General features: G+C 48.1%; 1 protein-coding gene and 1 pseudogene across 1 annotated transcript in view; one reads left to right on the top strand and one right to left on the bottom strand.

Moving 5' to 3' along the window:
• The window catches only part of LOC149346785 (uncharacterized), a 63,302-nt gene extending 59,722 nt beyond the window's left edge, over window positions 1-3,580 (bottom strand). Inside the window, exons 1-2 of the mRNA XM_089541426.1 lie at window positions 3,381-3,580; window positions 2,063-2,213 (exon numbers count right to left, since the gene is read on the bottom strand). Of these exons, the coding sequence (XP_089397552.1) occupies window positions 2,063-2,213; window positions 3,381-3,580 (351 nt within the window). The remainder of the gene's footprint in view (window positions 1-2,062; window positions 2,214-3,380) is intronic.
• An 8,624-nt stretch (window positions 3,581-12,204) lies between these two features.
• Window positions 12,205-14,490, top strand: LOC149346784 (uncharacterized; annotated as a pseudogene).
• The last annotated feature ends 1,845 nt before the right edge of the window (window positions 14,491-16,335 follow it).

Below are 16,335 nucleotides of genomic sequence, written 5' to 3'. Positions count from 1 at the left end.
CAATAGAACCCCTTGTACGGCTGATGATGCAGTTAAACTATAGTGGTGTATGTACATTAATATTTCGAATGATATATACATAGCGCTATATGAACAAGGAAAATGCGCACAACCCTCGTGCAAAAGTGGCCTAAAATGGAGCATTCGATCAGCCAGAGTGGGACCTTTGCCATAACATTGTGTAGTACAAAGTCCGTAACCTGCCAATAGCGCGATGGTGCCAGACATAAGTTGAGTACGCATCCTGCAGTGCGATCACCCATCCATTGGACCGTATTACAAGATATGGCGTGATCAATAGGCATGGAGTCTGCCTCGCATTGAATAGGTTGTGCCGTCAAACTGCAAACATCCTGGCGATTGTTCCTCATGATTGAGTAGCGCTATTTTTTTAGTAGTGAGGCGTACATTTGCGTGATGGCCAACCGGCAGGCCAGCATTAGATTTTCTTGGCTGAGGCCTGATCCGCTAGTCAGCTTCCGACGTAGTCAAGTTATTGGAACCGACAACAGATGGCAACAGCGAAATGGCATGTCTGTTTTTCCCAGGCTCTTTGAGAATTCTGATCAGTCCCAATGCTTCATTGCGGGACTCAGTATTTCTGCCGAACAACAGGAACACACAATATGTGTACAAATAGCAGTATTTGGTATTCCGTAGAAAATGCTGGTGTAATATCTTTCTCTACCGTTGTCTGAGCGCTTTCTTCTTGGTTTGGTTTGGTTTATGGGGTTTAACGTCCCAAAGCGACTAAGGCTATGAGAGACGCCGTAGTGGAGGGCTGCGGAAATTTCGACCACCTGGGGTTCTTTAACGTGCACGTTCCCTTTAGGTGTAACAATCGTGAGGTACCCATTTCATTAACCCTGCTACAATAAAACATTTAACCAGAGCTCAGAAGAAATTACCAGTGCTTAGAAAGGTACCAAGAAAGTGTACAATAACCGAAAGCAAACTTATAGTAAATGAAAACGCACACGGATTTTTGACAGCAATACACAATTTCATACCTCCATAGTCACATTTGAAGAGCAGAAGTGGAAGCATTTATAGTTAACATGTTCGCACATTTACACCTTCTGAGGTTTATCTTGCTAGTGTGCCTTGGAATGTGAGAATTGTGCCGTAATTTTTTTTTCCTGCCTTATACTAGGAGCGCATTTTACTCTTAATTCGGGAAGTGGACACTGAGGGAAACTGAGGGGCCGCAAATCGCATGCGATCGCGTTTCGAGATAAGTGATAAGGAAGCAGTGTTGTCAGCAGTTTTTTTTTGACAGCCTAAAGTTAGCCTAGACATCTTGAAGGCACTTGAGTAGCAGTTGTGTGTTCTGCAGTATGAGGATGCCGGGGGAAGAGGAGTTAGAGGAACAGGTTATAAATATAAATACTGACTGTCTATTCAGCAGTCAGCAAACTTCAAAGATCTGCCATGAGAGGCTTTCAAATTCATGGGGTCAGATACTCCGAATAATCCTGATTTTGTGTCCGTATGTAATGTTGGTGCGTGAACTTTCAGATTGTCTTTGAACTAATAGTGATGGTGCGCGTACTTTAAAGCCAGAGTGTCCGTGCATAAAAAGGCTGAAGATGACCTGCTGAGTGAGGTGCTCCTTTCCAATCTGCGAAAGCAAGAGATGAGGATGTTCTAATCCGCCCGTAAAATCACTGCTGGGGAATTTCATATTCGGCCTGCCCGACCTAGTACTTACCCGTACTGAAAAGGCCTGCTCCGAAAGATGGGCAACTGAAAGCGGTTGTTCTAAAATCAGAATTCATTGATGTTTCATTACGTTTATAATCCTCTGTCCTTATACAGTTGATAAGAGAGGAGCCTTTCTTCCTTAAGCCTAAAAAAATAATCTGTTCTTTCAAACAGGGCTTCTGTTACGTGCGAAAGTAAGTACCGCCTGTGAAGTCACGCCTGCTCTGTTATGCAAGGGCACGACGTGGGGATCCAACCCCAGTGGGCTCTTCATTACCTCCGCTGGTAAAAGCTTCCACACGATACAGTAATCGACACTGTGGTGTGCTGGATTTAAGCTATTATCTTCGGTACTTACGTCAATCACGGCTTTTGCTTTTTGCATGAGGCTTGCGAGATTCGAGGTTTTCGCAACAACCGTGAGCAAGCCGTAGTTATAGATGTTGAAGTCTGCCAGATTAATCACGTCACTTATCACGGCATTGTTAAATTGCTCGGCCGCGGTGTACCTAGAATAGAATAAAGCCTTCATTACTAGACAGCTTGTGTCACATACAGCCTCTTCACTAAAACATGTGCCTAAGTGCGAAAACAGGTAAAGAAAACATAAGCGCTTCTTTATTACAACATTCTAGGCCTTTTATATGGCTTAAGTGCGAATTTCGGATGTTTTCATTTCCGCTGAAAGAAATTTGGCAAATGATGTTTAGGTAACTTTAGGCCACGTGAGGCATGGAAAAATTGTATAATCTCTCCCTCGTGGCCTGTTGTGCCAGTTGGCCGAAAATTTCAGAATGACAAAACATTTTGAAGCACCTATAAAATGACACTATTTTTCCATGCTTGTCATCACCGGCACGAAGACTTGGCGCTACAGCTAAGCTTCCGGATATTGAAACCGAAGCCGAGATATTGTAATAGAATATTATAAATTAAATGCCGCCTTAGGCAAAATCAAAACGTCCTTTGTGCGCACTAATGTAATGCGCGTTCTTTTGAAGAAAGCAGGCACAATCGAGATATTCCTAACCGTTTGAAATGCTCGGAAAGGACAACACCAAAAAAAAAAAAATTCAGGGGCACTCTGACTTTCTAAAGTGCTGCAAGGCGAAAGCCTTTCCTGGCTCACTGTTTGGCATTGACTGCGAGACTGTTTGTGCGTACTAGTGCTTTATTTGACTACACACTTTGACTAAACATTACAACTACACACTTTGACTGCCGACTTTGACTGCTTTTTTAGCACGACTCTCTGCTTTGATGAGTTCGGCGGTACCCATGGCTCTGTTCGCAGTAATGGGGTATGTAATGTGGTCACCCACGGACGCCTTACGCCCCCTGTCGGAGCGGACGACAGGTATTTTATTAGTTGTCGTCTGCTCCAAAAGGGGGCGTCAGGCATCCGTGGGTGACCTCATTACTTCGAATCCGCGCACTCTGACGTCATAAACATTTCGACCAACTGAAAAGCGTGACACCTCTGCTGACGACCTTCTATCGATAACGATGATGCATTAAAGGGTTTAGCCTTAATATATTCAAAGAAGCGCCACCGTAGTGTGCTAACTCAGTTTGGAAACTGTAAACATGACGGCAAGCTAGACTGCAACCACTCGACTCCCCCTCCGATATATAGGCAAAGGAGCGGATATGTGCATCGAAGAAACGAAACTCACCGGATGTCGAATGAGATGCCACCCTGGGTCTTTCTGCGCGATTTCATCTCTTGCTGGAATACTCTCCAGCTCTTTTCGACGCGGGTGGCATGCAGCCTACTTCCATACACCACTACGTCGCTGTAGTAGAGAAAAGGGCAGATCCCATCCGGGGGAATCATTTGCTTCACAACCGCCCGGGCTCCAACCGTGCAAACCATCTCCACGACCGAGACTGCCAGCGAGTGGGGAGAAAGGTATGGCGTGAGTCAGCGGTCGTCCAGTGGCGTTGCGTAGCGCGCGGCTAGCGGACGGCGTTGAAAGAAACAGGAGACTCATTTCTGTCATCCTGTCAGACTGGTGCGAAACACTAGTGGCCAAAATGCATGTGCACACATCTAAATAGCCCTGTACAGGGGTAGCCGTGCGCACCGTTCTACAGCAAAACTCTTATCCTCAGATTCCACCATCTCAAACGCGGCCGCCTGCAGCAGCGCCGCAAAACCCTGCCAGAAGGTCTACGCATGCGCTTTTTAATGCGTTACCGCGGGATTTACACCAGCGTGGGTGCGGTATCCTTCAGGTTAGGTTTTGGTTTATTTGGGGGCGAGAAGTACGCAAAGATTTCCAATTATAAACCTCGTGGCTGCACACGGTGCGGTTTATAAACGCATTCCCTTCATACATTCGGCTTGCCTCAATATCTCGAAACTGATTAACGGACCACCTGTTACATGTTCTATAAGATTTGCCTCTCAATTTCAAGTGGAAAAATATGCGACCGTGTGAGTTTTTGAACGAATGCACGCGTGGGCAGCCCTTGCGCGGCGATAAACTTCTCAGGCTGGCTTCAAGGGGAAGGAACTAATACCGCAACAGAGCTGGATGCCAAGTTTAACTGTGGTATATGTACCGCAGTCGCTGCACAAGGCGAGCTGATGCCATTTGCGCCATTGTAATGCGCTCTTTAACAGGAAGTTACATGGGCTGATGCAAGCCGGTAGTGAATGACGTGACATGACGCACGTGGCATCTCTACCTCGCATTCTGTACAAAATAGATTATACTAAGTCTGAAGTGATGTGAGTTTTTTTTCTCTCGCAAATATTAGCAGTGACTGAACAACTTGTGCGCTTGTGTAAGGATATTGGTCTCCATCCTTAAGATGGTTGATTACTGCCCTGAACGGCAGCACTTGAAATGGTCAGCTATTACAATGAAATATTTCGGAACCTTACGTGGCACTGCGCATTATATCTGGTCCGCAGTACCGTTCCTTGGGCCAAGAGGCCTCTTCAGTCGCATTGAGATCTTTATACAGCGATCTCACGCCGTCATATTTACGAAGCCTCATTTGTGAAGGGTTAACAGAATGAACACAGTTAAGATTCCCCAGGCGGCGGGTGGTTGTTATGAGAAATGTGCTTCGGAAATCGCACACCATGCGCCTGCATTAGCAACACTGCTCAGAGAAAAAGCTCACAGAAAACCGAAACCTATGAGTGACCTTATAGGCACTTCCATGTGCTCTACCGTTAATGGTGATCCAATTGAGCAATGTGGGTGGCTTGTCCACAATGCCGAGAGTCGAGAAACAAATGGCAGTGTTCGACGCCGCGCGCGCATTGATAACTCAAGAGGGAACTTACACGGCTTCTTTGTGGTGGTCGTGGTCGTCTTTTTAGTCGTCGTAGTCTTTTTAGTCGTAGTTTTCTTAGTAGTGGTCGTTTTTTTAGTTGTCGTCGTCGGTTTTTTAGTCGTCGTTGTCGTTGTCGTCGTCGTCGTTGTCGTCGCTGTCGTCGTCGTTGTCGTCGTTGTCGTCATTGCCATTGTCGTCGCTGCCATTGTCGTCGTCGCTTCCGTCGCCGTAGTGGTTGAAGTGGCCATCGTAGTAGTCATAGCAATACTAGTAGTAGGCACGGTTGTTGGCGTTGGTGCCTCAGTCGTAGTCTTCGGTTTGCGGGTGGACTTCTCGGTAGCTTCGGCACCTGCAAAATGAAAATACAGATATTTTATTCCCGATAAATGTATTATCAGGAAACGCCAAGCGGCAGTGTAGCATCTAGACAGAACCGAGTGCAGATTTAAGCTGCAGTGCAGCTAGCGCCGCTACATATTCCGGCCTATATATAGTGTGTGAATAAGGGAGGTCGCGTTTTTTGGTACAGTATAACGTACAGAAAGTGGGGTTGGTTTTTTGCAGACGTTTTAGGTTCTGCGTTATCCGCCTGCGTTCGTCGCGTGCAGTGGCATCTCGATTCCTCGCCTAGCTTCATTTTAACACTACACAGAAATTATAGGCGTGACATCTGTGGAGATGACGAAGAGTTAAAGCCCTTTTGAGTGAAAAATTACAATTGCTGAAGAACATATAGCCCTAATTGCTCTTTTCTTAAGTGGATTCAAATGGAATTCGAACTGGGCTCTAACTGGCTAGTGCATGTGTTTGTAGAAGCAAACTTGTCGTAAACTGACGTTTTCTTAAAGTGGTTACCTCATATCACACTACAGGGCTATGTATGTCATAACTAGAGATGTAAAATTTCAAGAAATTTTGAATGGCATGAAAAAACCGTTCTTTTCAGGAATTTTTTCATTAAATATAGGAAATTTCGCAAAACGTGACAAAAACAGATTTATTTGCAACCCCACAACGATCAATAATAATGCTCCGAAGTTCAGTCGAATATGCAGTTATATATATCATATTGTGAAATCAACTTCTTGTTCTATTGCACCGAGAAGATAAATGACGATTTGCACCTCAGGCGAATACGGAGATATAAATATCATATTTGTGGCATGAACTTCTTGTTCTCTTGCACCGAGAAAGGGAACATGAAGACTGATCTATAAGTCACTCCATATTGGACTCTGTCGTCACTGTCGCTGGATGCGGCACTACGCGCAGCAGCATGGATTGAAGCTGTGTCCACATCTAGGTTCGACTGCACCTACACAAGCTGTCGAACGCGTTCCACTGAACGCCTGTTGCAAATTTTTTTATGGACTTTTCCCAAACATGACCAGTATCTGCAGCAATCGGCAAGCCAGACGAGTTAGTGGCTGGTTGGTGCAAAGGCCTTGCCACCAGGTAGATGGGGCCACGTGCTTCGCGGAAGACCCCTGTCCTGGACCAAATTCCTGCGGATCTCCTGTACTCTGCTACGTTGGAAATCAAGAAGCTTGGCTTGCATTTGGCTAAAACAGCTTACGTGCTCAGCAGCCTACGTTATTTATGCCATGTGTGTTGCGCTGTAGAATCTGCAGCCATTTTGTTCTACTTGAGCCGTGAGTTGGTTTTAGTGTGTTAAGTCAAGCCTAGATCTTATTTGTGACCTGGCCTTCAACCCGCGTACTCGCAGCTCGAATGTTTTAAGAGCACTTCCTGGCACCGGCGATGGCGACTACTCTCTAATCGTTCAACGATGCACGCTGTAATGGTTTTCAAAGCGAAAACAAAAAACCTAAACTAAAAAGAAGCAATCATAAAACCTTGAAATTGTATTGTGAAATTTTCAATGTTTCTTTCTATTTTTCTCGTCTGAAAAAAAAACGAAAAAAAAACCGTTTTTTTTTTTTCCAAAATTGCGGCGTTTTTTTCAAGCCTTCACATCTCTAGTCATAACTCGCCCTTCCTTTCCCTTCACATTTCTGCTCAATAGCTAACGAGGACCTCGGTTCTGGCAGTCTTGATGCCATGGGTAGCATAAGAGGGTTCTCACAAAGCTCCCGCCGTCACCTTTCGATCACGTTTCGCGATACGATCTCGGTAATACAGGACGTACTACGTCCGCAACTATAGACCAAGGTGGCGCCGGCGAACACTATCATGGTTCAGTTACATTAGACATAAATGCCCTCTAAAGCAGAAGTTTGGAGAGCTGTCGGCGTAGTTCAGTTGGTAGAGCACCGGTGCGCAATTAGAAGGTCGTTGGTTGGGAACCTACAGGTGCCATGTGGTTGTTTTATCGTCTGCTTTCTATAATGATTATTAGCCTATTAATCTCTTATTTATAAACCCCGCATATACAAAAAAGCCTATATGCTTCATGGTTTCGGTGACCGTTGACTTCCTTCATGCTGGACTAAGTTCGACAAGCTCAGATGTTGGCAGAGTTGGTGACGGTATTCCATAACTACAGCGTGACCAATAGGGCCCTGCATGTTCCTTTCCTCTATGTCCCTTTCGCCGCGATATACTTGTGGAATTAAGGAGTATAAGCCAATGCGTCCACACGCACTCATTTGGCCACAACTCGCCAGGACAACGTAGAGCAGCGAAGTTGAGCATGCAACAGCCTTTTAAAATTCGCGCGATAAGTTTTGCTATTCCATGACTTGTTTCAACGAGAGTACCTCGCGTCGGGTAAAACACACCTGGGAATTAGTTTTCAAAGTACTACTGCCGCCTCTTTACCCGAAAGCCGCCGGACAGCGGCTTTCGAGAGAGAGCCGCACTACCGAGAGAACGAAGGATTTCCTCTTTTGCTACTGCATCCGAGTGTTTCTCTTAAAATGCCGTCAGTGTTGTTTGCGAAATGGCAGGCTTCTGGGACAAGTGGGGAAGTTTCTTCGGTGTGCTGTGGACATAACTTGATCCGGCTTCACGGTCTAAATGTCCTCGCTGAGAACCAATAACTGAATTCTGGCTGGCGCGGTAGTCGCGGTTTGTGCTTAGCACTTCGTTGCTAAGGTCTAGCGGGTGGTAACGGCGCTAAACACGGACGAATATCTGCACGAGGCGCTCGTTAATGGGCCCCGGGCCGCTTCTGGATTAAAATCCTCGGAACAGCAGCGGTTCGGACCTGCGTGAACTCGCAAACCCGACCAGGCGCGTGGCGGCAAGATTGAAATGTGTAACGGCAATGCTATGCGAGACGGTTCGCGCTGGAAGGCTGCTCTGGCGGCCTACAGGAACCTGCTGGGCCACCAGAACCACATTATGTTGATTAGACTGCTTCAATATTCGAGCCACAACTGGTTCACACGCATCTACCGATATGCGGTCGCCACTGTTATGTTATTCGACCGCGCTGCCCTGTACCACCTCAATGTCGCGCCGCTACCATGTTAATTCACAATCGTGCAATATAACATGTATCATGTGAATATAGTCGATTCGTTATTTAAAGTACCCGCCGTACACCCGGGGACTAAAGCTGCAACGCACAGAAAGAGCGGTTGCCGGATCGAAGCTTTGCTTCGGCACCGTTTACGTCTAGAAAAGAAACCATCAGCTTCTTGCCGTGGGTCACGTGGTAGCAAAAGAAAAAGGTATACTTGACCTCTCGATTGGCTCCTAGAAAAGCCCAGAAGAAGCTTTACTTTTTTTTTTTCTCCGACGAGAAACACAGCATTTAGCCCGCTTGGCGGAAGACCATACATGATTAATGTAGTCACCCCTTTGTAACAATGAATTCTCTTTTTCTGTCCTCCTTTCCATGTTCCTTCCTTGTTTTTGTTTCTGTCTCGCTTTGTTCCTTTCTTTCTTTTCTTTTGTTTACTTTACTTATTTTCTTTCTTTGAGATATTCCGTTGCAGAAATATCTTGGGGGACGAGACAAAAGGCAGTAACGTGGCTGACAGAGCGGCGGCCCCCTTGGCGGCTGCTAAAACGACCACTTCATAAAAGATCTAGAATAGGCCGCAAACGTACGCCATTGATACGCCATAATAATAATTAATGTGCAGGATAACACGTTGCTATCGGTATTCCGAGCATAAACGAAATTTCAACGCATATTTCAAACAGTAGTCATCAAAGTAGGCATCATTCATACATACATCACAGTTAAGATGAGAGCCTGTAGTTCTAATGTAAAGGAACGCAATAAGCCCAGTGCTGGCTTTAATTCCTATCTTGAAAAATACTTTCAACCTGCTGTTGTTCTCTGCATACGTTGCTCTATGAAGAAAAGCCCTTACGTAACGAGCTTTTGAAGCAGTCCTCTCGCTACATAAGGCCGCGTGGAACTCCTCCTTCGGAAATCCCTTTTACTAACTTGGAACGTAACTCGCGTTTCGACTGCGCACGTTTCTCTTTTTTAACGGTGTCCCTCCTGGCTGAGCAAAGTCTGCCCGAGAGTATGTCGCAATTCTAGTGTGCCAAATGTGACGGGTTCCGCTACCGTCATGCACCGACACTACGCTGCACCTGACAACGACGAAGTTGCCCCGCTCTCTTGGTGCTGGCTACACCTGTCTACGCTGCCAGGTCCTATACAGCGGCTCAGTCTCTCCGAGGACGCCTAATAAACGCACCCTTACACAATGAGTAAATAGATCACCGACGCTTACCTGCGGGTGGCTTCGGGGGATTCTTGTAGCCGGAAGGTGACCCACCGGAACCGCCGCCACTACCGTCCTCGGTTGGGTCCTTTGCGAGATCTGCGTACAATGAAAAAATAGTTTTGGTTGAATGACCATAGACGCCGAATTTCAACTCGCCAGCACTCCGTTGGCCAAAGTAGATGGTCGTCCTCATCATTAGGCCGACCCAGTGGGGGCAGCAGCAACAAGCCTCGAGACCGTTCGAGCTCCTTCCCGCCACTACCCGGCGTGGACAGCAGAGGACGACGCAGAAGCTCGAGCCGGGGAAGAAGTTCCAGTCGTTCCAGTAAAAAGGTGCGCTGGCCGGACACGGCCTCCCAGCAACATTACACCGCGCGAAAGAAGGAACTCAAAATGCAGCTAGAGGCGCGAGAAAAAGAAAACGCGGAACTCAGGAAAGAAATAGCTGAGATAAAGCGTCCCATTAAATCGAATCAAGGTCAAGGTAGCATTACCGCTACACGTCCTCTCGTGCGCGCAGGTATAACTCCTGCGCGATGCGCATCCCCAGACGTTGGCAACAACAACGGGATGGAGGTTGACACGCGCACCACTTCAAAACGCCCGGCCTCCATTAAGAAAGTCGAGGACACAAAACGCATGGCAGGGACATCAACAGATGCCACCCCGCAGTCGTCGCCCGCGTCGAGCCAGGAGAGCAGGGCCCGACTGCCCCCCAGTGCAGCAGAAGAGATGCGCATACATATTAATACCACAGCAGGTCGCATTGACTCTCTGTCGAGCTAATTCACTTCATTCAAGCTCCAGGTTACCGCCTGTACCCAGCAATTAGCAAATGACCTGAAGCCATAAAGGAGGCAATCTCCCCCGCGATGGTGCACCACACCACCGTGATCCAATCCCCTATCATATCTCATCAACATGGCTCCTCGCCAACAAATTAAGATCTGGCAATGGAACTGCAGGAGCTTTCGTCGCAAGCGAGGGAGCCTGCAGTTACACATTCAAAGCCTCAACAGTCCACCAGATGTAATAGCACTCCAGGAAGCTAGTGGCGTGGCAAAATTGCGGGGCTTTACGGCATACCTGCCACAGGGTTACGACGCGACGCGCCCTCGGGCTCTTTTACTGACACCTTTGTGCATCGTAACATCACTGCTATACAACACATACTAGAGGACACTAAAGAAGACTACACACTAGTGGAAATAATACCTAAGAAAAAGGGGGACGCAAACCTTTTCGTCTTAAACCTGCATTGCTCCCCGAAGAACAAGGGCACTGGCCTGGGCAACCTGATGGTTAAAACCCTTAAACTTGCAGCAAAATCACTGTTGCTGGTTGTTGGCGACTTTAACGCGCAACACCAGGCATGGGGATATCGGAAAGCTACCCCTAAGGGGGTTAAACTATGGGAAACAGTACAGAATCTGGGGCTATCCATCCTTAATAACCCCCAGAAATGCACACGTATAGGCAATAGCGTTAGCGTGGATACCTCCCCGGATCTAACTTCAGCTAGAAACATTAAAGACGCTCAGTGGACTAACACAGGCCACGCATTAGGTAATGGTCACTACATAATATCTACATCATTTCACACAACACCACACAAAGCCTCGTTCGCAGAAGTGATGGTCACGGATTGGGATAGGTTCAGGGATTTACGCCACTTAACTGCTCCCAGAACAATCACAAATCTTTCGGAATAGATGGATTCCCTCAAAAAGATACAAAAGCTTCCACCGTCGAGCAACCGGTTGAGGAACAGGGTAAGATTTCCGACTCTAGGCTACTCCACATGTGGGAGGCCCACCTCAGCCTGCAGAAGAGGTGGAAAAAGCAAAAACACAACAAATCTCTGCGCAAACGAATTTCACAACTTGAACGGCAGATAGAGGAGTACACACTAGAATTACAAGACAGGCAATGGGGCCAAATTTGCGATAAAATGAACGGGCAGATGGGCTGTAGAAAGACGTGGCAGCTACAACGTCATCTATTAGGCCCCACACAGACCAAGTCTACCCAACGTATCCAGCTTACGCGACTGGTACACCAGTACACGGGCACTAACACGGAGCTTCTCGAGGACCTACGGAGACATTACGTAAACACTACCCCGGGCAACCCACTCCCGGATTACCAGGGGCTCCCCAACGACGAGTTAGATGCCGACATCATGGACGCCGAGGTGTGGTACGCCCTCAATCACCTCCGCACCACCTCGGCGGCGGACCGGACGCAGTTACAAACAAAATGCTTAGAAACCTCGATGCCGGCTCGGTCGTGGCTCTCACAGACCTCTTCAACATCTATTGGCGCGAAGGCAAAATACCACAGGAATTGGAGACACGCTCAAGTCACCTTCATTCCCAAACCGGGCAAGAAACTTTGTATAGAGAGTCTTAGGCCCATACCACTCACTTTCTGCATAAGCAAGTTGATGGAACACGTAATCCTTAACCGCCTTCAACGGTTTGTGGAAGACAGCGACTTACTTCCCCTCACCATGATCGGCTTCAGAGCGCATCTGCCTACACAGGATGTCATGCTTCAATTGAAATCCGACATCATAGACCCCGTGAAAGGGACGGGTACGAAGGCCGTGCTCGGGCTAGACCTGAACAAGGCTTTACATAACGTCTCGCACGAGGCTATCCTCACGAACCTCTCTAACATTAATCCCGGAGTGCGGGTATTCACATATATCCGCTCCTTCCTCTCAGAGAGGACTGTGGAGCTCGCAGTGGGTGAGATCAGGTCTGACCCCATCCCCTTCGGAGGCAGAGGAACACCTCAAGGTTCAGTCCTCTCGTCTTTTCTGTTCAATCTGTCCCTCATCAAACTTCCTTCAAAACTCGCCGCCATACCCGGGTTGCATCACACTTTCTACGCGGACGACATCACTCTGTGGGTAACAACAGGGAGTGACGGCCAAGTGGAGAGTACACTGCAGCACGCGGTAGACATGGTCGAAACATACGCCCAAGCGGCGGGCCTCTCGTGCTCGCATCAAAAATCTGAACTCTTTGTACTCAGAAACAAGCCCAGAGGCATACACCTCAAAAACTACGTTCCCCCTCCTCCGTTAAATGTATGCGTAGGAGGTTTGCCAGTGAAGGAGGTATCCACCATACGCATCCTAGGGCTATACATGCAAACCAACGGCAAGAACACCCAAACTATTGGTTGGTTGGTTGGTTGGTTTGGTTTATGGGGTTTAACGTCCCAAAGCGACTAAGGCTATGAGAGAAGCCGTAGTGGAGGGCTCCCGAAATTTCGAACATTTGCGGTTCTTTATCGTGCACTGACATCGCACAGTACACGGGGCTCTAGAATTTCTCCTCCAAAGACAAACTTAAATCTACTGTCAGTATGACGACGAGACTCATCAGACGAATAGCAACCGCAGACGGGGCGTCAAGGAAAAGGACCTCTGTCGTCCGGTTCAGGCCTTCGTTCTCAACAGAGTTGTATACTCAGTCCCTTACCTCCGCCTCTATGCAGCGGAGAAGCATAAAATCGATAGTATTGTCACCGACAAACGGGTGAAGAAATAGCCCAGGTTCTAATTAGACGAGGTGGGCGTGCCAGCCAGCAGGCAGCTCGAGCGAGGAAGAAGACGATCTTCGATCACCTTCAATGCCCAAGGCTTGGCAAGTCCCTGCTTAAACAGTTCGGCCGCGGTACGGCGCCACTGATTGGTCGGACGGTGGCAGTATCATCAGACAAGCGTACAAGACCGCCCTCGGTCTACCGCGTTACACGTCAACAGCGAGGCTCTTAGGGCTCGGCATACACAACACGCTAGATGAACTCCGCGAGGCACACCTCACGACACAAGCTGAGAGACTCACTCGTACTAGAGCGGGCAGACCCATTCTCTCCCGACTAGGAATGGGCAACGCAACTCCAAGCGAAGACATGAAAACTCAGCTACCGAAACGTATCAGGAAGAACCTGCTCATAAAACCCCTCCCCATGACCATGCATCCCGCGCACCACGAGGGACGTCGTCGGGCCAGAGCTCGCGCTTTGCGTGAAAAATACAAACAGCACTCGGGAGCGATGTACGTGGATGCTGCGGAGTACCAACACAACAAGGCCTACGCGTTGGTGGCGGTGGATGGGCCCGACGGACTGCTCGCTACCGCGACTATCAAAACAAGCTCCTCTGAGATCGCGGAAGAGGCGGGAATAGCTTTATCTATAACTAATACCACCGCTGATATTATTTTCAGCGACTCGAAATTCGCCGTTCGCAATTTCGCGAGGGGCCGAATAGCACCCACCACCTTTAGCATTCTTGCAAAAGCAGCCCAACCTCCCAGAGAGGTAGAACTAATTGGGCGCCGTCCCACTCGGACAATCCAGGGAACGAGGCAGCTCACAATAAAGCCCGAGGTTTCGTCAACCGGGCAGGGAGCTCCCTTTTCATCCGGGGTTTGCGAGAGACGGCATGACGTCTTTTCATGACATTACCCACCATTACACCTTGAGCAGACGAGTTTATCCCCCTCCGGCTAAAACGCTGTCCAAAGCACAAGAAAACACGTGGAGACGACTTCAGACGCGCTCCCTGACGAATCCCGCGCTACTGTCGCTTATGTACCCCTCTCAATACGAACCCCAATGTTTCCGCTGTGGCGAACGCGCCACTCACGACCACATCTTATGGGACTGTAGGGAAGAGCCGCCTCCGGCAGAGCTAGTACAAATCCCTTCTCTCGAGCGGTGGGAGGCTGTGCTGGCCAGCTCAGACCCGAAAATGCAAGTCCGGGCCGTCGAGTGGGCCAACAAGGTCACCAATAGTCACGGACTAGCGGCCACCTAACACGGCCCTCCGATCACGAAACTCTCCTTGTCGAAATAAATGTTTTCCAATCCAATCAGCTCCTTAGAACGAAAAGCACTCCTAGTTTTCCCGTCCTTATTGCCTCTATATACGTTTTCCAAGGCAGCCTGCTTGTGGACAGAGAATACAGTCGCTTGAGAATTTGTCCTGCCGCTAAAACAAAGGAAAATGTGCGCTCTTTCTTCAAAACTGTGTCCGCTCCTGCTGTTTACAGAGCAGTCATAGCATTGTTTTGGATCCCTTGGCGGCCATTTTTTCAGATTCCTATGCACGGGCCACTCCCGGGCCTGCTATATTTCTAAGCACTCAGAATGTCTTTCGGACAGCTACACTCATATTCTTGCGGACAATGAGCTTGAAGATCGTCGCCAGGAAGTTACTGACTTCGAAGACTCTCCAGAGTGCTGTTTACTCCGCTGTTCCCAATGAAGAACGAGGTTATAAAGGGCAGGTTATGTACTTTGTGTGTTCCAGCATTTGCGGGTGCTTACTACATGGGAGCACAGATCAGTCGACTTCTATCAGGTGCCAAAAACGCGTGCGCGGCCTCTTTACATTAATGGAGATGCGTCTGCTTTTGGCGTTGTTGACAGGTGGTAGCGCAATGCCTGCGAATTGCTCAAAGGCGATTGGCGGCTGTCATTCAAGAGGTTCCGCATGTCGGCGAGCCAAGTAAAGATTTGGCATCGTCAGTTTCAGAGGAGAATTAGACAGCCTTCGGCAGAGATCCGTAGATCCATGGCTCCAGAACACTCTATAGTGCGCCAGATGCGGTCACGTGGCGGTTGAACTCAGGATTCCGGTGGGCTCAGTGCGGGACATTGTAAGGGAGACTAAAAACAAAGAGTCGTTATCTTCTGTAGTCATCTTTCCCACCGGTGTTGCAGGTAACAATAAAGGTAATTAAAACCCTACGCATGGATGATGGGATATATGGTAGATAAACAACAGGTAAAAGTCAATGAATGCTTAAAAGGTGAAACGTGGAGAGGGGAGGGAAGCAATGATTTTGACCTCTGCTCGACGTTTCGCGAAGAGGATCGTATCGAAAGGATCGTAAGTGGACTGAGGCCTACCTATACTGCGCCTTTTGAACCTTTTAGTTGCCAATGTCCCAAATTGAAACACGTCCTCATGTCATCAGAGTACTAACTCCCTTCAGAACACACCTCGCTTAAAAACTTTTTTTTTCATATATTACACCATATGAGAACAGAAAACATCGCACCGGTCATATATATTATCTAATTGTATCTAGAAATTAAAATATGCCTGATATACAGACAGCTTTTGCGCCTTCTCAATGAAGAGTGTTTCTGGCGTCGTTGAAGAGAAAAAAAAACTCTTGAAATGGGGTCAACATCACAAAACTAATGACCAAATCCGCTGTGTACCTCACTAGCAGGGAGTTTTATGCAGTGTTCTTTTTTTGGAACAACGGCGTTTGGCAGTAGCAGAATTAACGAAATGATATCGCTATCTTGGCGTCACTAGCATTACGCCGGCTGGCGGAATCTCTGTCCCATTCTATCAAATGCGTGGATACAGATCTGCCGACGTTATCGGGCGACGAGTTCGTGGGTTGTGTCCTAAGGGAATGCTGCCTATGTAGCATGCGCCTAGCTATGACAGCTATGAGGGCAGATTTCCCAGTTGCGAAGTGTTGGCGTAACGCGGGGTAGTGCGAAGAGGAAAGGGTACTGGAGGGGGAGCGACGCGGGTGCACTGCGCCACGCTCATTGGTAGGAAAGTTGCGGCGTCACGTATGAGGCCTCTTAGATCCGCCACGCTGACTGGTTCGAACGCACTGACGTCACGAGTGAC

The sequence above is a fragment of the Amblyomma mixtum genome, chromosome 4 (genome assembly GCF_055824585.1).
Source record: "Amblyomma mixtum isolate Tamu chromosome 4, ASM5582458v1, whole genome shotgun sequence".
NCBI lineage: Eukaryota > Metazoa > Arthropoda > Arachnida > Ixodida > Ixodidae > Amblyomma > Amblyomma mixtum.
This window is presented reverse-complemented; position numbering and strand designations above follow the sequence as displayed.